This window comes from Notolepis coatsorum (assembly GCF_963971535.1).
Source record: "Notolepis coatsorum genome assembly, chromosome: 2".
In the NCBI taxonomy this organism is placed as follows: Eukaryota; Metazoa; Chordata; class Actinopteri; order Aulopiformes; family Paralepididae; genus Notolepis; species Notolepis coatsorum.
Genome location: NC_140166.1, coordinates 181,737,589 through 181,765,458, shown reverse-complemented (window position 1 = coordinate 181,765,458; position 27,870 = coordinate 181,737,589). Strand labels below are relative to the sequence as shown.

Below are 27,870 nucleotides of genomic sequence, written 5' to 3'. Positions count from 1 at the left end.
GTCCACAGTCACGGAAACAGGTGTGTTGACGAGTGACTGTGGCAGTGCGGGCTGGTAAATTAAACTCACTTCCCCATAACAGGGTTAACAGACGCATAGGTACGGTAGTTAGGAGTGAATTCACTTCTTAGTGCAGCGGCCTGTGTCGTCGGACGCGGGAGCCCCCTGTTCGACTCCCCCTCGGGACATTCTCATTTAACATCAAACACAACGCAGACCAGTATGATCCGTCACATTTAGTCCCTTATGAGCCGAATCTGGGTTTAACATGATTTGTGGAGCTCCCTCTGGTGTTGTGGTCGTGGTATTCACTGACCTTTGGGAAGTATTTTGACATGTACATGGGTACCTTAGTGGTGTAGTGTATCTTGTAGACCAGGCCCATTGCAAGTTGCTGTACTCTGTCGTCTACTCTAAGCCAGGGCTATTCAACTGGCGGCCCGCGGGCCAGATCCGGCCCGCGGGATGATTCTGACCGGCCCGCCAAAGATTACATGATAATAAAAAAAAGAATTTTTTTTTTTATATATATATATTTTTTTTTTTACTTTTTTCTTTTCATGTCAACGTTAACACGCACAATTGAGCCAAAAGTCACTAAATTAATGACAGATTTCATTGATAAATTGAGGGAAAACTTTGCAAGTCGATTTGATGAATTTGACATGTCCAGAGAATTGATGCATTTTGTGAGCAACCCATTTCAAGTCAAGTCAAGTCAAGAGTTTTAATTGTCACGGCATACAAGTATACAATGAAATGCGGGTGGTCTTGCCCGCGACGATGTGCAATACAGTGGTACAACATATAATAGAATCCAATAAAAATACAGTGGCACAACATTTGCCAATGTAGCTGCTATTTCCACAAAAGGACAAGAGTTCCTTGCATCACTTCACATTGATGAAGGTCTCCTGCAACTTGAAATAATTGACATGCAAGCATCATCTGCTCTGAAGCAGGCACTTGAGAATGAATCCACCACAACATTTTGGATAAAGTGTATTCATGTCCAGACATTCCCCAAAATAAAAACGCTGGCAATATCTGTGCTAACAATGTTTGGCTCAACATACACCTGTGAATCCAGTTTCTCTCACATGAATGCCATTAAAACAAGCAACGTGCCTCCTTGACAAAATGGCATTTGCATCACTGTTTGCGGGTAGCCCTCACTTCCTATGAACCCTCTTTCTCTGCCATTGCCCAGTCAAAGAAGTGCAATCTCTCTCATTATATGTGTGTATGTAGGCTAGGCCTGTCTGCCCCCCACCCCCCTGATGTTTGAGAGTTAAGAGTGGACAATAAGTGCTAATAAGATGCTGTGATTTGCTGTTGTTGCACAGACATGAAGCACTTTTTCATAAGCTCAGCTGCACTATAAATGTGTTTTTTTGTTCAAGTGTCAATGTTAGAATGTTCAGATGCACATCATGCACTTGTTTGTTTTTTATTTTATTTTTATATTGAAATGTTGAAGAGGAGATGTTGCAGTTGTTGCACAGTCATAAATGAAGCACTTTTTGCAGGAGATGTTGCAGATGTGGCACATAAATGAAGCACTTTTTTTGAAAAGTATACTACTTTTGCAATGTAGTTAAATAAAAGTTGTGAAAATGTGGTTGCGTGTTGTGTCAAGTGTACATATATTCATAGCACGGGGAGGTGCCGTGGTAGTCCGGCCCCTGGCCCCTTGGGTTTCTGACAATGTGGCCCCCTGAACAATTTAGTTGAATAGCCCTGCTCTAAGCCATCCTTGTCAAAGTGGGCAAGAAAAGGCATGAGTCAGTGGAGTGGGATGTTCTGAAGTCGGATTGGAATTCAGATTAGATTTTTTTCCGCAAGGTACTTTTCGACCTGTTCGTATACTATTTTTTCCATGACCGCTGCTCTACCTCCTGAGTCCTGAGCCACTGTAATATGCCCCTGTCGGCTGTCTGTTCAGTAAACTATCATATGTAATTCAATATTAATCAGTAATTTTTGCTATTTAAAACAACCATCACCTTGATTGATCAAGCATCTGTGGCCTGTTTGTTCTCGCCCATCGACTCCAGCGCGTGTCCTCACGTCACCCAGTGACATTGTGCAGTGCGCTCCGCGGTGGCCGCACAGCGCAGCCACCACAGCAGACTATGGAACATGGAAGCGGCAGTCTTTTTTTTATTATTATTATTATTATAATTTTTTAGAGCGTTTGTCTTCAATAACATTGAAAGACAATGGGAGAATTAGGGAAAGCATCTTCCCTGAATTCGTTATTCATAGGCTATCTTAATGTTCGCTTCTTTGCGCGCTATAATGGGGAAGACAACACCGGAACACGCAACTCGATTGTTCAAGGTTTACTTCATTTGTTGGAACAACTAGAACTATAATGTCAGTGATATTGCATTAACCATGGGTACTTATGTTCTGGAGTCCAACTCAAGCGCCAACTTCAGCGCCGCGGACTCTGCGGTTCGTGAACCAGGGGTCGCCTTCCCTGGGTACCTGATGGTGATCCTCTGTGTGCTTATGGTTACTCTGGTTGTCGTTACTGTTGCTGGAAACGCACTTGTTATCATGGCTTTCGTGGTGGACAAGACCCTGAGAAATCAGAGTAACTACTTCTTCCTGAATCTTGCCATATCAGATTTTCTAGTGGGTGAGTTCTATCTGTCTGTCTATCTATCTATCCCCCATAGCCCACAGCATAGGGTCCCTTTCCCTTACGTTTACGCCTCACAGCCCCTTAAAACTACCTTATTGATTAAATAAGAATTAAGGTAAATTAATGAATAAATTAAGTCGAATTGTGCGTGGTAAAATTATCAAATTAAGGGGGGAAAACCCTGAATTGTCCCTTTAAAAAACAACAACAATCCTGCAATTTACAGTAATGAAAACTCCTTGATTTACCCTGACATTGGTGTTCAACCCCAGATTGAAATTAAGATGTTTGAGAGATCTACAATGTTTAAGTACCCTTGGTGTGTGCAGATGAAGGCATTTAAAGTAATCTTAAGGGAGGATTGTTCCCTAGTGAATCCCCCTCTATTCCATGTGTCTCTCTGTGCCATGAGGTGTTATGGTGAAACGTGCCTATTCCACGTGTCTCTCTGTGCCATGAGGTGTTATGGTGAAACGTACCTATTCCACGTGTCTCTGTGCCATGAGGTGTTATGGTGAAACGTGCCTATTCCATGTGTCTCTCTGTGCCATGAGGTGTTATGGTGAAACGTGCCTATTCCACGTGTCTCTCTGTGCCATCACGAGGTGTTATGGTGAAACGTGCCTATTCCACGTGTCTCTGTGCCATGAGGTGTTATGGTGAAACGTGCCTATTCCACGTGTCTCTCTGTGCCATGAGGTGTTATGGTGAAACGCCACATGCTCTTCTTTCTAGGTATTTTATTAAAACACTGCAGAGGTGTTGTGTTCTTCTGCACACACTGTAAACCACCAAGACAAATGAATACACATGATCTCACACTGGTTGTAGGTCTTGAGCAGTTCAATGATATTATTCGATGATATTTTTGTATTACGCCTCTCCAATATTACATCCTGTGGCCAGTAATAGAGAGAGATGGGTGCAGTAATGGAGACTGATATTGCTTGGGGTTCACTTCAGTGTCATTACTTCCACAGCCACAATGTTTACTGTATGACACACTGATAGGGCTGTCTTTCTTAGTCGATTCTAAGAAAGAAAATAATAATAATAATTGATTGCAAATCAATCAGTTTGGTCTTAGTTGACCAATACTTTTCTAGTCGATTAGTATTTTTTTTTATTTTTTATTTAAAAAATGTTTCCCTCTTTTTCTCCTCCTGATTTTTCTGTTTTTCCTCCTATCCCAATTTAGTTGTTATGCCAATTCCCCCCTCCCCTACCTGGTCGTTGCGCGCATGTGCCCCCTACTGGTCGGTCAAGGGAGCCCTGAGGTCTACCACATGCTTCCTCCGACACATGCGGAGACAGCCAGCGGCTCTCTTTTCACCTGGCAGCGAGGACTCTCATTGGTGAAGTGTAACGCGTGGGAGGTCACACTACCTTCACCACTTTCTGTCTTTTGCTGAGCAGGCGCCCAGACCTGACCTGTAGGAGTCGCTGTCCACAACGCCAGATTACCACCCCCGACTTCCCTCCCGCTAACTCAGCCAAACGAGTTAGTATGATGGCCGGCCCAAGCCGGAGGCAATGCCGACACCCGGATTCGAGACCGGAGTCTCTTGCATTGGTGACAAGCACAATCTCCGCTGCGCCACCCAGCCGCTAATTAGTCGTTTTTTTTTTAACCCCATGCTGAATATTTACAGAAAAAATTATAAGCACCTCTTTGGTAAGCATACGATTTATAGAGGTCCCTCTGCTTGATTGTATATCTAGGAAACATAATTTACAGATTTATGGATTTAAATCAATTGATAGAGTAGTCGACAAAGTAGTATGACTATTTAGTTGGCTAAGAATGTCTTTAGTCGAGGACTAATGCTAAAATGTACGGACATACAGTAGAAGGCCTGCTAAACGGATTGAGAATAATGCGTGTCGTTGTCACGCTGTTCTCACGCGTTGCTTGCCACGTCGTCACGGATCACAGGACTGTGTCCTTGTATTAAACCGCCACTAAGTGCTGAATACAGTGTATCTGAATGTATTTGACAGTGAATGAAGTGCCTCTGACTCTGATTCTGTTGCAGGTGCTTTCTGTATCCCTGTGTACATCCCCTACAACCTGACAGGCCGCTGGATGCTGGGCAGGGGGCTGTGCAAGCTGTGGCTGGTTATGGATTACGTGCTCTGCTCCGCGTCAGTCTTTAACATTGTTCTCATTAGTTATGACCGCTTCCTGTCAGTCACCAGAGCAGTAAGTAGGCTGTAGAGTTACTCATAACCACACACATGTGCACACACATGTATACATACACATACACATGATGCACACACCGATACACTCACACAGAGTTGGCACACTTATTGAAGAATACTACTTAATTTCAGCTTTGAAATATACATGTTATTCCTCAAACACTGCTCTTATTGTGAAAATCCACTGCTATCTCCCGTGTGTCTAAAGCAGAGAGAGGGCTCTTTAATTTTCTATCACACAACAATATGCAGCTCTACTAAACATGAAGGACTGTGACAGTAACCCAAGAGGACCTTCATGGAATAATGGTCGTTGGCTCTAAACTACACATTAGTCACATTAGTCATACTCTGCAGGAGAGAAATTGAAGAGAAAGCTGGCTAGAGATGCACTAACAGAGATTTTCGATAATTTGAAACGAGGACCGTGTAGATGTGACCGCGTACAATTATATATACGCAGACAATCGTCTACTAACTGACGGAATGCGGACCACAGATTCAACCATTAACAACACTTGGGGGTCGCCTGGCCTATTTAGGAAATCCCTGAACATGAATTTGAATCAGTTTGTCATCAAACAACATGGATGAGCTAAATGTACAATTACAAAAAGGATCTGGACTTAATTCTGGAATGGATAATAAAAAACAAATTGATTCTGAATGTAGGAAAGACTAAATGTATAATTTTTGGCTCAAACCATGTATTGAGGCATCAGAACCAATTAAAATTATCCATCAAATAATTCCATACAGTAACCTGTATAGAACAGGTTACTGAGGCTATACTTCTAGGAGTCTTACTTGATGAACAGCTAATGTGGCAGAATCACATTGACAAGGTGACTAGTAAAATGGGGAAAGGAATATCCATGATAAGAAGATACTCCTCTTTATTAACGCCACTTACCCTCTTACAGGTTATTCAAACATTGGTGTTATCACACCTTGACTACTGCCCAGCAATCTGGTCAAGTGCAAAAAAAAATATCTAAAAAAACTTCAGATTGTGCAGAATAGAGCAGCTCGTCTTGCACTTGGGTGTTCTATGTCAAGTCAAGTCAAGAGTTTTATGAGAACAGGTGTAGACCAAATGCATAGGGATCTTGCGTGGTTGAAAGTAGAGGACAGATCGACACGCAGCCTACTAACACTATTCAGAAATATAACTGTCTAAACAACCAAGCTGCCTGTACTCAAACATTTTCCTAGAGTACAATAGAGTAGCTTTAGGTTCGGGCGGCTACGTGGCGTAGTGGGCAAGGCGCTCGCCACGAAATCTGGAGACGCTGGGCTCGCCTGTTCGAGCCCAACGCTCCACATTTGCTTTCAGTTTAGCTGGTCGTCCGTACTAATACACATTGGCCGTATTAGGGGGTGGGAAACTGATGGGTGGGGATCGGGCGTTGTGGACAGCGACTCCTACAGGTTGGTTGGTGCGCCTGCGCAGTGGAATCAGGAAGTGTCGGGGGCAGCGTGAGCCTACCACGCGTTACTCCTCACCACTGAGAGATCGAGCTGCGCAGGTGAAAAGATGCGACTGCTGTTACCTCAAGTACCGGAGGGGACTTGTGCTATGTATGACTTAGTCCACATTGCAGCCGGCTTGTGGGAGGCAAGAAACAGCGTTCGTGACAGGGGAGGGTTGAATTGGATGATACGAAATTGGGATGGGAGAAAATATAGAAAATGGGAGAAAAAGTGGATAAAAAAAAAGAGTAGCTTTAAGTTCTATGTCTGTAAGAAATCGCAGATTAGGGTTTTTTTTTTTTTTTTCAGCTGGACCAGAGCTGAGAAGCCACTTTCACAAAGATAGGTAGTGCAAAAAAAAAAAAAATTATATAATCTTTTTTTAAATATAATTGTTTTTCGATTAGTGGACTAATCGAAAAAATAAGACAGATTAGTCGACTACCAAAATAGTCATTAGTTGCAGCCCTAGTGGACACAGTGATTCACCATCTACTGTGAGCGAGTGTCATTGACCATATTGACCAGTGTAGCAGCAGTGCAGATATTCCATACACAGTTCAAGCCAGCTTTCCTCACGCAGCCTCTCCCAGCTTCTTGTCAGTGTCTGTCTGTGTGTCAAAAAGCCCCCCATCCTGTCATGGTTTTTGCCTTATTTCACCTTTCTGTGAGGGACAGCCGTCTATTTTTGCTTTATTTCACCTCTCTGTGAGGGATAGCTGTCAATCCCTGTTCCCTGTGGTTAATTGCCTCATGGATTGGCAGGTGTGTGGGCTTGATTGCACCTGATGCAGTGCAGCTGTGCCTATGGCCATGTGGAGTCTATTTAAGTTTGGAGATCGCAGTGTCAACTGCTTTTTCATTTCCTAGTGTTGGCTGTCCTTTTGGTCACGCTCATTATTATTATCAGAATTGAGCTTTATGGTAGTCACTTATTTTAGGCTACTCACGTGATTATACACATAAACTCCCTTAGTGGAGGTTTATTGTTTCTTTTTCCAATATAAACTCCTTTATTAGGAGGTGTCCTTGTGGCTTATTTACTTTTATACTATACCTCTTTATTGAGAATAGTCCTGTTTTTTGGGACTTGATTTATTTTCTTAATTACTCACTTTGAGATTTCCACCTGTAAAGGTTGTTTTCCGTTAAATTTTTCCCCTCCTAAAATATCTGCGTAAGCGGATAACGGATAACTTTAAGAGTCCCTGTTATCTGCTCATGACCCACACACACACACAGCCCTCACACATCCAGGTCCAGCATTCTACTAAAAATAGAATTAGTCAAACAGATAACACCTGTGCCAATTAACTAACCCTGGCGGGCGGTCAGGTGGCGTAGCGGAGATTGTGCTCGTCACCAATGCAAGAGGCTGCGGTCTCGACTCCCGGAGAGTCAGCATTGCCTTGGCTTGGGCTGATCGCTATACTAACTCGTTTGGCTGAGTTAGGGGGAGGGAAGCCGTGGGTGGGTCCTGGGCGTTGTGGACAGTGACCCCTACAGTTTGGTCGGGGCGCCTGCACAGCGAGGGTAGGATCTGGAGAGAGGTAGTGCGACCTTCCACACGTTACACTCTCCCAGTGAGAATCTGCGCTGCCAGGCTGCTTCATTACTTCAGGCAACCAACTTGCGCCTAGCCACGCCCCCGCGGCAGCGCCAGAGCGCAGCGGCGCGCAGGTTGCCGCACCCAATCCCCCCTGTTTTAACATCGACGGTTAGCTCAACTCGTTCGCCGCCTTGCTGTGGAGCCTGCGGTCCAGTTTGTGACAAGTTCGAATACATTTTTTTTTTTTTTTACGTTTAATTAATTTATCGCCTCTCTATATAAACGTCTTTCTTTCGCCGGTTAAGTTTAGGCATTCTTTCGGAGTTGGTTAAGGTTAGGGTTAAGTTTAGGCATTCTTTCGGAGTTGGTTAAGGTTAGGCAGGGTTCGAATTATCATCTGAGAGCTATGGGGGCCCCCTGATTTTTTTTTTTTTACTATTATTTTTCTGAAATTGTGGCTGTTTTCGAAGTCATATTTAGAGGAATATCTCATTAGAATTTGTCTAATACTAAGTAATAATGACATCACACAACAGTCTAATCATTAGACTATTGTGTGATGTCATTATTCAGTCTCATTCTTAACCATCAATATTTGTTCATTTTCTTACTCACCTCTGATATATAATGCCATATTTACTTATTTGCATTTTGCATCTGATTAAATACAACAATTTAATTTGAAAAATTAGACAAAATGTATGAACTTGAATTAACATGTATTTGTCTCTGCACTTATAAATCAAAAACTAACAAAATAATCGAATGGAAAAAAACAGCAGCATTCATCAGGATACAGTAAGTAACATTATCATCTGATAATAAAATGAACATAAAAGCTGCCCTCTAGTGGCCGGCGATAAACTCTTCATACTTGTATAAATCAAAATAAATAATGTTATAAAAAATGTGCACAGGTAATCAAGCAACTCTGCATCTGTGCCCTTATCAAGTTCAACAAGGTCAAGAAAAACATTGTCCACATCTCCATCCCCAGTGACATCACATCTGACATAAATTATCATGTAAGCTTTTCCATGAATTGTGCTTTCATCCAGTGTTATACTGATACGTGAATCCTGCGATTTGACATGAGAAACAATTTTTTTTTCATCTCTGTGGCAATGTGCTCTATGATCTGTGCACAAGAATGATCGGATTGGTGAGCTGGCCCGACTGTCGCACCGTTCAACTCATTAAGTGTCATAAGGGGGTTCAATTTGGTATAAGGCAACCTTTCTTTAGCGACATTATATGCTGCCCTGAATGAACTGGCTGTCTCCTTGAGCAAAGCAGATGTGATTTCGCTCACTTTTCTTGGAAGCACTTCCTTCTGGGTTTGACATTCTATAGCTTGCTTATGAGCAACGCTATCACTGTGCAAGTATATTTTCTTCCTCAACTTCTTGCTCTGAGAGCTAGTCACAGTCCCATTCATCCACTGCTCTGCCAAATGGGCTCCAGATGATTTATTTAACAATATCTTGGCGTTTTTACATGGAAGGCAGCCAATGCATCCCTCCTTGGCAAATAACCAGCTATATTTATTTTTCCAAAAGATCCACTGACTCGGACCCCAGCATTGTGGTGGTTGAGTAGCAGCGCAGTCCAGGTCTAGTGGTGGAGACTCGGGTCTGGCAGTGGCAAACGGCGCGGTAACAATAACAGGTGCACTGCGCACAGGAGCAGCAGAGCTAACACTAATACTAGCACTAGCAGTGTCAACTTCAGTGACAGTAGCGCTGCTAGCTGCTGCACTAACAGCGTCAGACTTTGGCCTTTTTATAAAACCAAAGCTGTCCAGCTTTGTACAGCCTTGCGGCGGGTTGAGCCTTTTTTTTGGCGGCATGTGGCGTACTGTTTAGTGTTTATGTTTTCAGTTGCAGCCTGCAGGACACAGACGGACCGGCAGCCTTCTGTTTACATCAGCTGCTTCTTCTTCACTAGGTTGGAGTAGCGTTAAACTTATGGGGCGACGCTCATGGGCGACACATAGCGGCTTGGAGGTGAAATGCAGCCTATTCCACAACATTAATTACTCTGTTCTTTTAAAAACTGAAAAGAAAAATATGATCTATTAACAATTTATTTAGGTAGCATAAATAATATTAATTCGTACATAAAAAAGAAAAAAAAATATTATATAATTTGTTTGAGAGACCCCCACAGGGGGTCTTGACTATGGGGGCTCAGACTATAGCTATGGGGGCTGAGCCCCCATTGGTCCCCTCATAATTCGAACACTGAGGTTAGGGTTAAGTTTAGGCATTCTTTCGGAGTTGGTTAAGGTTAGGGTTAAGTTTAGGCATTCTTTGGGAGTTGGTTAAGGTTAGAGTTTGTCGCAGAGCATGGCAATAGAATGCAGCCTATTTCCGCACTGCCGCTCTCTCTCGCTGCCGCCGTCACATGGGCGTCGTGGCCAATCAGAGAAACGCTGAACGCAAGTTGGTTGCCTAAAGTATTGACGCTGCCAGGCTGGCTGCCGGCTGGCTGCACATGCGTTGGAGGAAAGCATGCGACAGTCTCCGGCCTCTCGGACCAACAGTAGGGGGGGTGCGCAACAACCAGGAAGGGGGTTGGGAATTGGCATAACGACTAACAGTGGGATGGGAGAAAAATCGGAAAAACGAGGGGGAAAAAGATAAAAAAAAAATAAAATAAAAAAAAACTAACCCTGGCACTTCCACCCCTCTCTCCCCCGCAGCAGAGCCCAAACCACACCCCACTACCGCACTCCTACATTACAATGCAGACTGTATGTATTTTGCAATATAAACACTGGATCAGCTTGAAACATTTCTTGGCATTGATAAGTGTGCTTATAAAAACATTCATCTGAAGTGATATAAGTTGTCAAAATAATATTGCTCATGGCTGGGGCTCTAGAATACAAATAATGATGTTTCTCACCCCAAAAGCAGCATAGATTTGAAATAATGTAACTATGGGCAGACACCAGGACAAATGAATCCTTCAGACGAAGAACCATATGTAGTTTTCAGAAGAACAAGGTTTCAGGTGATGTATTACATCCACATGCCAGGTGAATTAGGTTGTCTTTACAACTGCAAATACATGGGCTGTGCAACATTTAAAATAATAATAATAAGTTTCAAGTTTGTTTATTAAATATCTCAATAAAATACACATACTTTACGGTGAAATGCTTGGTTCTGTATGAGCCCCTGAGAGTGTGCTTCATACAGTAAAAAAAGTAAGTAAGAAAGTAGTCAAAAGTAAGTAAAGAGGAATATACTGTATAGAATATACAGTACAATATGCACTGTATAATGGAATGTATATGGTTCTTTGTCTAAAAGGCTTCAACTAACGGTGCCATGTGTTGATCATCTTCGAAGCCATTGTCAAGTCTTGTGAAATGGTCATTATATGTAATGTCCTTCATAAATGTAATATCAATAATTTCATCCACTCAGACTCATGGATTATTGCACCAGATGATTCTCAGAAACTGTGCACCACACTTTTTTTTTTTTTTTTTTTCCTTCATTTTTCCGCCGATTTTCTCCCATCCCAATGTTAGTCGTATGCCAATTCCCAGTCCCTTCCTGGTCGCTGCGCACTTACCCCCCACAGTCAGATCATCTGGGAGAGTGGAGGCTACCACGTGCTTCCTCCGACACACGTCCAGCCAATCACCGCTTCTTTTCACCTGGCAGCGCGGATTCTCATTGAGAGGGCGTAGCGTGTGGGAGGACCACACTATCCCCCTCACGTCCAATCCGCGCTTAGCAGGCGCCCCGACCGAACTGTAGGAGTCGCTGTTTACAACGACCCGGACCCACCCCGCCAGCTTCTCCCACCCTCTGATACAGCCAATTGTATCAGTGCAGACGGCCAGCCAAGCTGGTGACAACCCCGGAGCTGTGAGCTGGATTCGAACAGGCAAATCCAGCTCAGCTCCGGGGCTGGTGACAAACTTTTAGTCTCCTCAGAGATTTGAAGAAGCGTGTTTAGTGAAGCAAAACCACCAATTACAGTATGGCCTAATATACGTCAAATAAAGCCCTTTGCAAATGTATTCAAGCTGTGTATTATGTGATTGTTGTGTATAGGCTTGCAGAGGATCCTTAAATACCTTCACCCAAAAAGTATAATCTGTATAACAATTACTTACCCTGATCAGGGGCGTTTTTAGGGTTAGAAAACATTGGGGGCTTCCCCCCCCCCCTTTTTTTTTAACACAGAAATACACAATTTTAGAGTAATTAGAGACGAATACTGAAGAACTAGATTCAAGTTTTTTAAAGTGAGGTCCAGGTCCATGAGAGGGATATGGGCAGTCCCCATAGAAAATTCAAAGTTAACAGGACCAAATCATCAGTTTCTTATTTAACCATTATTTAGCCAGATAAAGCATTGTTCTGTGCCACACTAGCTCACGCTCAGCGTCTCATGCATAATCTCGCTTCAGCGTATGCACACTGAATAAATTTCAAATGTACCTTTAAATGCCAGCATTCATCTGGCCACACCCCCATCCGCCTACCTACATAAGCCGGGATGGGCCACACCCTCATCTCCTTCGCAAATTTCATCACAAGCAACGTGTTGCTATATGCCCACTTGACGTGGAGAAAGTATTGCTCTAAGGAAAGGAAGAATAAGGAGAATACGTTGACATCATATCTTTATTTTCTCTCTCACTATTTTAAAACGAGAAAATACGGCGATATTGTCTTCGTACTGGAGTGTCTGGAAGATGGTGATCATTCCACAAACTCCACCGGTTTCGTATTGGGGGTTCACGCCGCTACATACCTCCCAGCTACAGTCTTCTTTGATGCGGCTGGACGGAGTGAAACCCTCCGGCGGTGCAGGGACTGTAGTGGCGCGCCGCTGTTGTGAGAAGTGGTGCGTTCCAGGTTGGGTGAGTAGTGTTTTTGCTGGCAGGCTCCACTTGTCTGTTAGTGCTATGGGGACTAATTGACAATGTTATGAAAACCGGGCCCAGGCTAGGGTCCTTTGTTCAGTCTCCTAGACGACAGGAGACCTTGGTCTGAAGCCATTTTAGTTAACTAGTGGGCCGCGACCATTAACACTGGTGATCCCTGTGTTTTCTGGACGAGTGGTTTTCCCTCTGTCCCGTGTTAAGCCCCTTCTTTCATATCCAAATGAGAGTATTCCTTCACGAGGGGATATGTGCATGGATGTGCGATAGCGACAGATCCATGTTCAAGTCAGCTACACAGGCCAGTTTGGTATTGTGCTGATTCCGTCGGGTGTTGGTAAAATCACCGTTGTAAAGCAGTGTGGACATCTTGTTTCTCTTTTCTCTAAAAAAGTGAGGAGAGGTTCAGAACGGCGGCCTGTCTGGGTGAGTGTTATGTCATTGTATACATGTTCAGGTGATAGCTGCTTAGCTTACGGTTAGCCAGTCAGCTGTTAGTGCTGCGTTAGCCTGCTGGGATCGCTGCATGGCCTGCTCAGGTTGGGCCTACTGTTAGCCAGTCAGCTGTTAGCTGCGGTGCTAGCATGTCGTGATCACTAGGTAACGTTAGCTTGCTGCTATAGGCCATGGCCTGGCGCGGGGTAGCTTTAGCTTCTCGCGCGCCGCCGTGAGCTCGCTTCTGGTCGCGTGCGCCGTTAGCTCGGCGTCTCGCGAGCAGGGGCAGTAGCGCCCGAACGGTTGGAGCTTGATGCTATTCTGTTGAACGTGCTTTGATTTTAACATGTTTTGCACTCTTGACTACGACGTCATCCTTGACGGGGGATTTTTCGTCGACCCTGCCCTGAGCCAGGACGGCGAGGTTGCGTCAACAAAGAGGACTGTAGTGCGGGTTGGAGCGGCGACGCTGCCCAGTTCGAACAACACAGGAGCGGCTGTGTTCCTACGGTGTCTGTGACTGCACTTCGCTGATCTACGTTCCGGGTAGGACCAGGTTTGACCAGACCTTATAACACGTCTTCTGGTTTTACTTTTCTAAATGTTTTGTGAATGACGATGTTTTCCCAAAACGTGTGTTGCTGCAATGCATTTAGGATACGGCGCGAGTTATGTGTGAACTGTCTTTGTCACTGGCAGTTAGCTTCTCCGTGCAAATCGGCTTGTTACAGATGTGAAAATGATCCGTTTGTTGTGTGAGAAACATCATGTGTGTTTATACAGTATGTACCGTGTACTCACAACTAAGGTAACTAACCTATGAAGCTATGCTTAGTGACAAGTGAGTAAAAGAATGTTCTTTTCTCAACCTGTGATGACAATGAACAGTGTGTTCACATATTAACAGGTTTTCCTGTTTTAACTGGCCGTATTGAGGGTAAAATAAGAGGATTGTGTTTCCCCCCGGTTCCCTGGGGACTTTTTCATCCTCCTATCAGACATGTTGTGCACTATTTGTGTCTTTTGTGTGGTAGGGATGCGATGTAACCCTTAGCTTGATTGCTGAGGTTGTGCTAAAACTGCTGGAGAAACTTTATTTTCCTAAAAGAAAAGATGGTTTGGTCGCTGTCGTGTGTGCTTAGCAAGGCCTGTGGCCGTTACTAATCGAGAAGTATGTATTCTCTCATTGTGAAAAACGGCGTTCCTCTGTTGAGTTTTTGCCATTTTTTGTAGGTGATGATGGGTTGTGTGTGTCATGTGACCTACAACTGGGTTGGACTGGCCACAGAAGCACATGTGTATGTTGGACCGGGGCTCTTAGAGCCCTCTCTATTCTGTGTTTTTTCCTTAGTAAAAATCAGATAGCAGGTTAGCTCATGCGCTGTGTGGAGCTGTCAGACGCTTCATAGAGCTGACTATGACTGTGTCATATTCTCTTTTTGTCATTACATCGTATCATGGGTGTGGGGTCGTAAAGGGGTGAACTGGTAACTTTTCCTCTTCCCCTTGTTTCTGTCGGTCAGGGGTACACCCCCTGTCCTTCAAGGTTCCCGTCACGTGGCACGCCCAATATACCACGGCCTGGTATATTGGGCGTGTGCACCGCAGGAATTCCCCCACCATAGAGTACGTCACCGTGCGCGTCTCTGTTGGTAGGACTTCCGTGTGCTGTTCAGGTCCATGTGATGGATCTGTTTCAGGGGGGTGGTCAGGGCTCCTCCTCACCAAGCGCCTATTCGGGCCTTCTGTGAGTTCGGATTCCTTCTTCCATGTGAGGGAGCCTCCATCAGAGTACAGAGCCTTCCTCCTCAGATTGTCAAAGTGAGTGGACCCTCTAGAAGGTGTCCTGTTCTATTGTATATGTATTCGATTCAATTCGATTGTTGAGTGTGTATGGGTTCAGTGCCTCTTCCCCGGAGAGCCCTAAAACCAATTTTTTACATGGCTCAAGGTGCAATATATTCTTTTCAATCTGTACAGCTCGCGTGGGAAGTCTCTCTGGGGATCCCCGTCTCCTTCCTATGGGAGGGTGGTGGGATGTAAAAATGTGAAAAAATGTTACCCCTGGCTGTGTAGACTGGGATACATGCTGTTGATGCTTCCTTCTTTTCTATTCACAAAGTGTTGGAGTTAGGGAGTGTCACACCCCTCTTGTCGTTCCCCTGGGCGCCTTGGGGATTCAATGACAGGTCTAAATAGCCTGTTCATTGATGGGGGTGTGTCCCGACGCACGTATAGTGCTAGCTCGCTGTAAACAGGCGACTGACTGGCACGCCTTGGTTGCTTGTGGTTGAAACAGCGTTTTTATAAAGCAACTGAGATGGGGGTTTTTCCTCTTCCGACGACCAATCCCACGACCTGGGTTGGTTTTTCGACGGATTCTCGTTCATGTCTGGGGGATGATGACGGAATGGATCTGAACATATGTAGAGGGGTCTCACGCCCTTGGGGTGGGCCACCAGGCGCGGTTCGCCCGAACATCTGGGTGGCGCCTTCTTTTCATGTTAAGATCGACACGCATATCTGCCCTTCTCCTGGAGTAGGCAGGTCGGCGTGGTTAGGGCACGGGACTGGTTCTGGTCACGCTGGTTCGGATCAGTTGAACCCGTTGTCCGCCGGGGATGCAGATCTGCTGTTCTGGTACCCTGAGGGACTTGGGCTTTTTTCAGGGGGAAAAATGCCAGGTCGGTCCGGGTGTCACAGGGTTAAGCGCTATGGAGACCCTGGTTGGGTACGTTTTTACTCAGCACTGTCGTAATGGCTTACAGCCATGCCATTCTGTACACGCTCGATCTCGTCGGATCTCGGCCGCTACACAGGCAGTGGTGCAGTCGTGGTCACACGCGGTTACACGCCGTGTTACTAGATGATCAGTACGCGCGCACAAAGATGCGCTCTATCCATATTACGACTGCACCACTGTACACAGGTTGGTCCTGGTTAGTACTTGGTTGGGAGACCGCCTGGGAATACCAAGTACGGTGTGCTTAGGGGCTGGTTCTCCATTCTTTTTCGCTCCTCTCTCACGCATGGCGAAGAGGGGCCTGTGGGGGTGGTTTTTGACCTCCTCTGGTGGCCCTGTGCTTCCCGTACCGCCAGGCCCGGTCCGAAGTAATGTTTCGTCGACCCGTAGGCCTGGGTTAACCCTTTTTTGGAAACTGAAACACTTGTACTGCGGTATAGCCGGTGTATACCCGCAGGTGTGTTTGAGTTTTTTCTTGAGGGGTTATAGGAACAACCACCGCATTGGGTAACACCGAGGTGGTTGATTCCCTGGTGTGTTGGAGCAGTGTCAACTCCCGGGTTCACCGTTTGAGGGTGCTCCTGCACGTTCATGACGTCTGCCAATCGTGTCAGCCTTCTCTGCCTCGACCCCTCTGGGTGGGGGTTTTTAAATGGAGGCTTGGTCATGCAACACCGCCAGCTTACGCTCCTTCCGCCGGGGCGGCTGTGTTCAGCTGTCCCCTCTGGCGCCTGTCTCGTCCGCAGTTTCCAGGCTAGGTTTAATAGCCTGTTGCCTGGTTTTTCCCCGGTGCGCTGCCTGCTTCCGTTGGTTAACCTTTTTTGTGTGCTTACGGCCATGCTGACTGCCTGTTGCAGGGTCAGTGTGCCAGGCGGTGTACTATTGGGGGGACGGGGCCCGCTCGGCTGAGGGGCCTTTGTCCGAATACGCTGGCGATGTGGGGGGCGGGGCACTACGTGCCCACCTGGTGGGGTCTTGATGCTGGCATCATGGACTTCTCCGGGCCCCCGTTCCAGGGAGTCCAGTCCTTTTGGTGGGTCTGGGTCTTCCTTCGCGCTCCGCTGCTACGGCCTTGCCACGGGGTTGGGTTTGCCCTTGACCCCGTGATTCTGGGGGCAGTAACGAGGTTGTTCCTCCGTTCGTTCCCGGGTGGCATGCGGGTTGTGCGTGTGTGTAGTCGTGGGGTCAAGCCACGGTCTGCTCACCCTGTGCGTTGAGTTGCTTGAGTGCCTCTTCGCACGGTCGGGTCCGTCGCCCTCCCGTGAAGCCACCAATAGGGGGGGTGCCCTCCATTAGGGTGGGTCGGGGGGGCTCGGCCCTCCCTGGTCTGATGGTTGTGGGGGGCCTCAGCAGGGTACATTTGTCGAGCTTCTAGCTCCCGCTCAGCTCCTATTATGCATGAGACGCTGAGCGTGAGCTAGTGTGGCACAGAACGTTAGGTTATAACTATAACCAAGTTCTGTTAACACTAGTGAACGCTCAGCGTCTAGACGCTGCTGCAGGCCCTTGATTTTTCATTGTGATGAAATTTGTTGGGAAGGAGATGAGTGTGTGGCCCTTCCCGGCTTATGTAGGTAGGCGGATGGGGGTGTGGCCAGATGAATGCTGGCATTTAAAGGTACATTTGAAATGTATTCAGTGTGCATACGCTGAAGCGAGATTATGCATGAGACGCTGAGCGTTCACTAGTGTTAACAGAACTTGGTTATAGTTATAACCTAACGATATGGTCCATGAGGCCCCAACGAGGGTACAAATATACATACACATACATACATACATACATACATACATACCAAATTAAAAACAGTTAAGAATTATACACATAAGCAAATAAACAAACAAACATTATGCACAGCCTATGTACAAAAGAAATAAACAGTTAATCTCTAGTCTTTACAGTTTTCTTCGATTGCATAAACACTCAAATCAAAAGTATTACACAATTATCAAAACCTTACACTCAAGGAGCAAAACATAGGCCCAGATTTGCACCCCTATAAGCACAAAGTCAGCCTCACACTTTTTGCAAAACAATACACAGTGATTTGCAAAACACTAAACACACTTGCATTACATTACATATAGAATGTGAAATTACCACACATATGAGCCAATTGGTTAAACACAGCAATCAGATGCACAAACACACCATTGCTTAATTGTAGATACACCAATCAGGTTTAAGCACTATAAAAATGCAGCAGGTGAGTTCACCTGCCTTCAACCAAAATGGAAGGAGAGTGAAGTACTGTACACAGAGAACGTGAAAATATACAATACATTCACCAAACACTACACAAGACAACCAATGATGCAGACTGATGAAAATATACATTTTCTCTCCATATACCCAAATCAGTCAACATGTCAACATGGGGAATCACAACAAAATAATCTCTTGCCAGACCCAGCTAGGCAAAGAGATAATGTCTAGTATTTTCTGTACTCTATTTAAAAAAATTCTATTTTTGTTTTTGTTTTAGTGTAATTTTAACCTGTACTGGATACAGTATTTTATGTTATTTGCTGAGCTTACTGTGTTATGCATGAAAACAGAAGCAGAAAAGGATGGACGAGTATGTATGTGGCACAAGCTCAGACCTCATGGAGATCAGCTGAGACAGAGACTGTTCTATCCAGTCCTCGACAGAATGCTGCAAGAGCTTGAGAGCAGGTTCTCATGAGTTGGAGAACAACGTATGAGAGGCATACAGGCATGTTATCCAGCCTCAGACCAGTTTCTCTCAGTGGAATTGCTGCAACCCCTCGCCACACATTACAATATCCAACTACTGCCAGAGGAGATCACAGTTGCAAAGTGTTTCCTGGCCAGGACAGGCAGAGATGCAGTCCCTACTATCCAAAATGTCTTTTCCCCCCTGGATGATAATAATAATAATAATAATAATAATAATAATAATAATAATAATAATAATAATAATAATAATAATAATAATAATAATAATAATAATAATAATAATAATAATGCATTTGATTTATAATGCGCCTTTCAAGACACTAAAAAAAAGGTCCACAAATCGGTGAATGAAAAAATTATATAGGATCAAATGAAAACTACTACTTGCTAAAAATCGATGTTTAAAAGTACTAAAAACCAAAGAAAAATACCAAACACTAACAAACATTCAGCACAGACAATGGGGATGATGCCATCAAAAAAAAATTTAAACACTTTTTTTTTTATTATTTTTTTTAGATCCAGGGCTAGGAGAAAAACATCCGGGGCTAAAGCCCCGGAAGCCCAGGGCTAACGACGCCACTGCCTGTGATGCCTTGAATTCATGACGGTGAACGTAGCCAAACTAGATGAGTTTAAGTTAATGGAGATTCACTTTCAATGGTTATCTGGTTATCAACTTTTAACACTTTCAGAGCCCAAGCTTAATCTTGATTTGCCGCTTGAATGCCCACCATCCAATGTTAGCGTTAATAACGCCTAATCTATGTTTTAAATTATGTGTCTAATCTGCCCGTCGGTTATCAATGACTCGTTTTCCAGTCAACATTGTCGAAGCGGATTGTTTTTTTATCGGTTCATTTTCGTTTTATAGCATTTTGAAAATTAAGGAAAATATAAATATTCCATGATAATCGCCCTTTACTGGAATATTCTAGAATACACAAAAACTGTCATTTTTCTGCCTATTTATGAATAGTCTTCAAATAAACGCTAGATTAGCGATAGTATAGTTTCAAGTTTCTTTAATAGTTGTCATACAGAAGTACAGAATACTTTCATACAAAATGCTTCTTACTGTTACGCTCCAGAGACTGTGCTAGACAAGATAGTATCAAACATAGTATACATGTAATTTAGAAGAAGAAAAAGAGGTCACAGTGTTCGGTATAGACATATGTACAATGTTCTGAGTTACCATATAATATACAATACTATGCAGTGTACTAATGTACAGTACTATCTAGTGCAAGCAGAAATGGGATGAGGTACAATTTAGGTACAATTTACAGTAAGGTGTACGAGTTGTAGTGCAATCCTTCATCAATAAATATAAAGTGTGGGGAGTGGGTGCTACAGTGTGTTTGTTTAAAGTGGGTGTGTGCTATAAAGTGTGTGGAGTGGGTGCTACAGTGTGTTTGTTTAAGTGAGTGTGTGCGTGTGGATGTGTGTGCTATGTGCGTTTGGTGGTTGTTGTTGTGTAGTGTTCATTCATTGTTCGTTTAGCAGCCTGATGGCCTGGGGATAGAAGCTTCTTCTGAGTCTTTCTGTGCTCGCCTTGAGACTCCGGTATTGCTTGCCTGACCGCAGCAGTTCAAAGAGGCAGTTGTTCGGGTGACTGGAGTCTTTAATGATTCTCTTAGCCTTGCCCTTGCAACGCTTGTTGTAAATGTTCTGGAGGGTGGGGAGCCCCCCTCCAATTGTGCGTTCGGCTGAACGTGTCACTCTTTGTAGTCTGCTTCGGTCTTGTGCAGTGCTATTCCCAAACCAGGAGGTGATGTTGCCGGTCAAGATGCTCTCTATTGTACATGAGTAGAAGTTCTTAAGGATCTTCTGACTGACTTGGAACTTCCTTAGGCGCCTGAGGAAGTAGAGGCGTTGTCGTGCCTTCTTCACAACACTGTCAATGTGTGTGGTCCATGTCAAGTCCTCGGATATGTAGGCTCCGAGGTACTTAAAGCTGTTGACTCTCTCAACCGGTGCCCCGTCGATGCTGAGGGGGCTGTAGTCCTTGACCCCCGACCTCCTGAAGTCCACAATCATCTCCTTTGTTTTGCTGACGTTCAGGGAGAGGCTGTTTTCCTGGCACCATCCCGCCAGGACCTTGACCTCTTCCAGGTAGGCCCTCTCGTCGTTGGCAGAGATCAGGCCCACCACCACTGTGTCGTCAGCAAATTTGATGATTGTATTGCTACTCCGCTGAGCCACACAGTCGTGTGTGTACAGGGAGTAGAGGAGGGGACTCAGAACACAGCCCTGGGGGGCCCCTATGTTGAGGGTGATGGATGAGGAGGTGCAGTTGCCTGCTCTCACCACCTGGGGTCTGCCAGTCAGGAAGTCCAAGACCCACTGGCAGAGGTCATAGTTCAAGCCCAGGTCCCTGAGCTTGGCTATGAGTATGGAGGGGACTATGGTATTGAATGCCGAGCTGTAGTCGATGAATAGCATTCTCACATAGTTCCCCTGCCTCTTGTCCAGGTGTGATGCTGCTGTGTGCAGCACATGGGCTATGGCGTCCTCCGTGGACCTGTTGGGGCGGTATGCAAATTGCAGGGGGTCCATGTTGATGGGGAGGGAGGAGCAGATGTAGCCCTTTACTAGCTTCTCAAAGCACTTCATGGCTATGGAGGTGAGAGCTACAGGGCGGTAGTCGTTGAGGCAAGCAGGCTTGGATTTTTTGGGTACAGGGATAATAGTGGACTTCTTCAGGCAGGTGGGGATGACAGCCTGTTCTAAGGACAGGTTAAATATGTCAGTGAATACTGGGGCCAGTTGGTCGGCACAGACTTTTAGGACGCGGCCGGGGATGCCGTCCGGACCTGCTGCCTTCCTGATATTCACTTTTTTAAAGGTCCGCCTCACCTCATGCTCTGTTACCCTGAACACTGCGCCTCCATCAGCAGCCGACCCCCCCCCCCCCCCCCATTGCCGTGGCTTGTGAGCTGGTGTTGTTATTACCAGCATCAAACCTCGCATAGAAGGTATTGAGGTCATTTGCTAAGGAGATGTCACTGTTCAGTTTGAGGGAGGCGCCTTTGTAGTCTGTCATCGTTTTGAGCCCCTGCCACATAGCTCTAGAGTCAGCTTGTTCAAACTGGAGTTCAATTTTATCCCTGTAGCGCCGTTTGGCCTCTGACACTGTCCTCCTTACGTTGTATCGCGCCACCTTGTGGTCATTCATGTTGCCTGCCACTAGGCCGTCGTTGTATGCTTTGGTGCGCTCTCTCAGAGCTTCACGGACGGATTTGTCTACCCAGGGTTTTTGATTTGGGTAAACTCTCATTTTGGTAGTGGGGATTGTTTCTTCCACCCTAGTACAAACATAGTCCAGCACTGTTTCCGTGTAGACATTAATGTTATCTGTGTCGCGGAACACATTCCAGTCTGTGCAGTGAAACACAGACCGGAGCGTCTCCTCTGACGTCAAATCCCATTTCTGCACCTCTCGCGAGACTACAGGAGTACTTTTAATTCTCTGTTTGTACTTTGGTGAAAGAAAGATTGACGCGTGATCTGATTTACATGTATATGTGTCGTATGCACGCTATATAGGCGATCTGAAAAATCGATTCTCTGATTTCCTCAAAGCGATCGCCCACACACAGTCACACACCTAGGGCGATCGCTGAGATCTCAGCGAATACAACTCTGATTATCCCAAGACTTGTAAAATAGATTCCTTAACTCAGATCAGATGTTCTCCAAAAAGATCATTCCAATTCCTGATCGCCATTCCAAAAATCGATCGCTTTTATTGATCCAACGCTACATACTGTACATATGTATTCCACGCTGTTCTGAGGCTCCACAATGAATCCGATCGGCTCGGGTTACATGCCTGAGAAGTAAAATGTGGATTCCGGATTTTTCATTGAGTCCATTCCAAAAGGGTGCATTACCATCTGGGAGACGATAGGGGGCGGTTTTTTCACATCTGAGCTCCTACAGGGGCTGCATACCAACGGGAGACTGTTGATGAAATATGAATTCAGATCGCTAATAAAAAAATTAAACGATAATTGTCGTCGTGGGCATTCAGGCATTGGGCTGAAAAAACGTCTTATCACGTTTTGGGCATTGAAAGTGTTAACACTTTCAGTGCCACCAGGTGGCGCCAGACTTAGTGCTGGAATGCCACCATCCACTTTAATGTTAACGTTAATATCGCCTAATCTATGTTTTAAATTATGGCTAATCTATGTTTTAAATTATGGCTATGTGTCTAATCTGCCCGTCGCTTATCAAAGAATCATTTTCCAGTCAGTGCTGATCGCTTCATTTCCGTTTGAGAGCATTTTGAAAAGCACCCGTTTTGAGGTAAAAAAACAGCCCATTCTGGGCCATTCTGTGATAATAGTCTTTTACTGGAATATTCCAGAACGTTGATATTTGTCGGCCTATTTATGAATCGTTTTCAAATAAACGCTAGATGATCAATATTATACGTACACGCACGCCCATTCGAGGCGCGCGCTGATAATAGCTGCTTTCATTTCAAAAGGCATGTGTCTGATAGGGATATATTATTAAAAGATTGTATAATTGGCTGATATGAACATAGATAATGTATGTAAAAGCTAAATAGTATATTATGCTGTATTGTATTATGAATTAATTATGAGTAGGTATTATTGTATTGTGAATTCATAAGGCGTATATATTGTTGTATTATGAATTTGATTAGGGTTTTTATTGTTGTTTTAATTGTCTGTATGACATGTGAATGTTGTGAGTGTATAAGTCTGTAACTGTATTTTACGTGTTATGGACCCCAGGAAGAATAGCCCCAGCACTGCTGTGGCTAATGGGGATCCAAATAAACTTAAACTTAAACCAGTTGATTTCCCCCAAGGGGATCAATAAAGGAATATCTTATCTTAATTCAACTTCATTCTATGCACTACAGATGTCTCCCAAAATAACATGCAAATACACTCAATCAGTAGTTTCTAGGTGTGCTATTCAATAAACATAACAATTAATCGTATTCTGCATACTACTCCAACAACAATAAAGACACAGCATTAACAGTAGTTAGGTCAATTTGTGTCTTATCTCAAACTCTGCCCTGTTTTCTCGATCCTCCAATCGCAACTGTTGCTTCCCCTTTACTCTGTTTGCAATCTCTATTATACGGTGGCTTTTGCAATTAGGCTCTAGTCACTATACGTTAGTGTCTTGTGATTATTTCTCCTTTTACATTTCCTCCCTTTTCCTCAGAGTTATATGGGGGAAGCAAGTTCAGTGGGAAGCAACCTTTGTGATTGGAGTATCAAGAAAAGAGGGGGCAGGGTTTGAAATAGGTCAATTTAACCAATAGAACTTTGAGGGAAGGGAATGGAAAAGGACAAATAATCACAAGACACTAACATGTAGTGACCAAAGTGTGATTGAAAAAAGATGAACTGAGATTAAAAGGGACATTTCACCCCAAAAAACTGTTTTGCACACATTAATTTAGTTTGACAGTTATTGAGAGTAAATTAAGTTTGAATATGGCCACCAGTGTCATTGGGGCCATTGAATGCGTGTGTTAATTACAGCGCCATGAAATTATGAAGAAATAGCAATACCTTGTCCTATAGGGACTGCTACCTTATCATGTCATTGAGCTGTAATAGACCTCTCACATGTTCATGTCATTATGACAGTCATTTTGTAAATATTGTGGGGTTAATGGGAAAATTGCATTTCACCAAAGGATTTTGTTTTGTTAACGTTCCACATTTTAAAAGCCAAATTGCTAATGCTAAACGACCGGATGTTGCAGAGAATGCACTGACCCTGGTGACGTTGATCTGATCTGCAAAGTTAAGTTAGCTTCTTTCTTTTTAAACTGCCACTTAGAATTCAAAATCCCCTGCCTTATCAGAGAGAGAAATATACATCAGAAGGCTTTGTTCACAGGACCACAGCTGCATGAACCACAGACGAAGCTAGGAGCCACCTATTAATAGTCCATTAATTTTCCTATAGCTTCAGGAGACTCGGGAACAGCCATAAACCATGTGAGAGGTCTACAACATATATGGATTTATGTCCCTGATGACATCACACCACAGCACATTGGCCACGGTTGTCATTTAACGATAATCACTTGCTAATTGATTACAATATCACCCGTTTGTGACCAAGATGTCTGTGATTTACTAGTTGTGATTGTGATTGAATATTATCATTAGCAATACTATATACACCTCAGTGGTTTAAGGTAAGGACTTTAATCAGAATAGTGTGATTCAGTCAGTAAGAATTTAATAAAAGAAAATATTTATAACTACCGTAATTCCTCTAATAGTGACCGGTATTCAAATACAAGCCGGGTCTCTATTAATGGCCGGGTGCGCTCTTGAGCTAAGCAATTATAAGCCGACCTCCTAATACAAGCCGGGTTACTAATATACTGAGCTAGTTACTTGATTTCACTTTGAAAACGTTGAAATGACCAGTGACCACATGTAATTGCACTGTTTACTATTTCATACAGTACTTGGTTTCAATAAATGAACCCAGTACATTTTACTGGGTTCAAACTGACACAAAATGTTGATTTATTCATTATGATCAGTTTGAAAATTAGAAATATAGGCCTCTCTTATACATGCCTCCTCCTAATAAAAGCCTGGTACCCGCTACAGTTTAAGCAAATACAAGCCCGGGTCACTATTAGAGGAATTACGGTATATATATTGTTTTTATTTAACATGGATGTTTTGTGTTCTCTCCTAAAAGCTTAATATATTTAATTTGGTTATTAGGCACTGTACATCACCAATCATACTTAGATTATACTTTTCACACAGGTAAAATACAGAGCACGGAGAAGCATGACTCGTCCGGCTGTGAGCAAGATGGTGGCTGTGTGGGTGTTAGCCTTCCTCCTCTACGGCCCCGCCATCCTCTTCTGGGAGGTTGTTGTCGGTCAAAGTATCGTCCCGGCTGACGAGTGTTTCGCCGAGTTCTACGTCACCTGGTACTTCCTCCTGAGTGCTTCCACCTTTGAATTCTTCTCCCCCTTTGTGTCAGTGGCCTTCTTCAACTTAAGCATCTACCTGAACATCCACAGGAGGAACAAGAGCAGGGCTGTCCACACAGAGGAGTACACCAAGAAGACACAGAGAGACAGGGGAGGTTCCCGGGACGGGAGCACCTTGTCCGTATTTTTCGTCAAGACTCGAAAGGTGTCATCCAGCAGCGAACCCACTACTATTTCTGCAGCTATAGAGGATGATGAGATGCTATCACCCTCTTCCAGTGGTGAACCTAATAGCCACACATTCATGCAGAAAAAGAACATATCTCCTTGCAGGAGAAGCTCTGGTGGGCCTTTTCAGTCCAAGGACACCTGCAGTGCACCTAGCTGTAGAACGCAAGGATCACATCTTTCCCGTGACAAAAAGATTGCCAAATCTCTGGCCATCATCGTGTGCATTTTCGGAACATGCTGGGCTCCTTACACCCTGCTGATGATTATCCGCGCCGCCTGCAGCGGTAAGTGTGTGGAGGAGTTCTGGTACGAGATTACCTTCTGGCTCCTGTGGTTGAACTCTGGCATTAACCCTTTCCTGTATCCCCTGTGCCACAGTAGCTTTCGAAGGGCTTTCTCCAAGATTCTATGTCCCAAAAGACAATCGGTCCACATCGAGATCCAGTCCTGCTAGAGGAGCTAATTTTCACAACCTCACATCGAGATCCAGTCCTGCTAGAGGAGCTAATTTTCACAGACTGTCCTGCTAGAGGAGCTCATTTGAACTTTTTTTTTTTACCCTTTCACTACCACTCTACAGAAGGATAACCCTTTCACTGCCACACGACAAAGGGTTAATAAACACAATGGCTAGTAAAACAGTGTAAATATCCATCTACTATACAGTATGTCATCAGAAGTTCATGGAAGTCTTCAAAATAGAGTGAAGTTCAAATGTATTTGAAGTTTGCATATTTTGACATATGTGTCGTGACAAAGAAAATGCACATAAATGCAAATTATGATTCTCTTAATTGTATTATGAGAGCACATTTAAGAAACACAAGGGGTAAACAATGGCCTTTAAAGCAGGATTTGAAGTTGGACCTGGTTGCAGCTTCCCTAACTGTAGCAGGCGGCCCTTTTACTAACCTCTCCAGACATGCATAATGTCATGTGTGTGTGTGTGTGTGTGTGTCTAGGAGGGTTATACAGAAAGACATTCCAATTGCCTTGTGTAAATTGTCCAGTAAAGTAATAAGCATCTTTACCTTCAGGTTGTTGATTGGAGTGTGGGTCTGTGGGTTAAGGCTTTACAACAGGCTGTCACCCATGGGTCCTTCAAATAACCACTAGAGTACTTTGTATCTGAACTGTGAATGTGTGGCAGTGTAATGGACAAAGGTCCAAAGAGCAAAATAAAAAGGAGGCTATATGGTATGTGTGTCAGCGATCATGTTACTGTTTAACAACCAGTTTATTATTATTAGAGCCGGGGGTTTAAGGACTGTGGTATTTGTTTGGATATGAGCTATTGTTCTGGGTGGGTTTAGAGTGATTTGCATACATATTATAAACCACCACAATCTACTAATAAAGTCTCACAGGAAAACTTCACTCAGATGTGAAGGTTAAAGCTATTACCAACACAAACTTATTATTATTAACTCAAGAAACGTTTCTAAGTTTAAAGTGCTTTGAGAAAGACTTCAGAAGGATAATCGGAAGGAGTAAGAGCTACTTTTGATATGTCAGGAACAAAGAGAAGAAAGCGAGACAGACTTGTTCTCAAGAATGTTCTGAGCTTTTTTTATCTGATATCAAGGACAATTCACATGTCATAACAGGAAAGGCATTGTTGAACTCAAGGGCGCTTTTGACTCTTGTACATATTTTCTACGCAGGCATAAAAATAGAAAGTCTGTCCAGCATCCTTTGGGATGGCTGAACACGAGGAAATGACAGTGTTACTTTGCCTGTGGCAAAAAAAAAAAATCCTTCCTGGAGCAACCAAGCAGACGAATCAAGCGGACAAGCATATCATGAAGCTGCTGTTATCAACGGGAAAGCAGAATGTACACATTAAATACAGTCTAGGGAGGGTTTTATATGACCAATTCAGGGGTTAAGATGAAGAGTTCAGAGTGAGATCTGTATATTATGATCTTTCATTGAATTATTTGCAGATTTTATGCAACAATTGCTTTATCCACACAAAGTCTGCTGTATACA

At 44.1% G+C, this 27,870-nt stretch overlaps 1 protein-coding gene across 2 annotated transcripts; it reads left to right on the top strand.

Moving 5' to 3' along the window:
• The first annotated feature begins 1,929 nt into the window (after nucleotides 1-1,929).
• Nucleotides 1,930-27,870, top strand: LOC311223153 (histamine H3 receptor). Of its 2 annotated transcripts, XM_084307910.1 has the most exons (4): nucleotides 1,930-2,647; nucleotides 4,690-4,856; nucleotides 25,475-25,644; nucleotides 25,738-27,870. In XM_084307910.1, exons 1-4 carry the CDS (start codon nucleotides 2,401-2,403, stop codon nucleotides 26,330-26,332), a joined length of 1,179 nt encoding a protein of 392 aa, XP_084164036.1. In that variant the 5' UTR covers nucleotides 1,930-2,400; the 3' UTR covers nucleotides 26,333-27,870. The 2 variants fall into 2 exon arrangements, with proteins under 2 accessions (XP_084164036.1, XP_084164035.1); XM_084307909.1 differs by having other exon boundaries at nucleotides 25,475-27,867.

Bases quoted from the DNA above. Each gene is read 5' to 3' on its own strand.
- LOC311223153 (XM_084307909.1), top strand. From the start codon at position 2,401: ATGGGTACTTATGTTCTGGAGTCCAACTCAAGCGCCAACTTCAGCGCC. The intron at 2,648-4,689 runs GTGAGTTCTATC...ATTCTGTTGCAG, and splicing joins CATATCAGATTTTCTAGTGG to GTGCTTTCTGTATCCCTGTG. The intron at 4,857-25,474 runs GTAAGTAGGCTG...CTTTTCACACAG, and splicing joins TCCTGTCAGTCACCAGAGCA to GTAAAATACAGAGCACGGAG.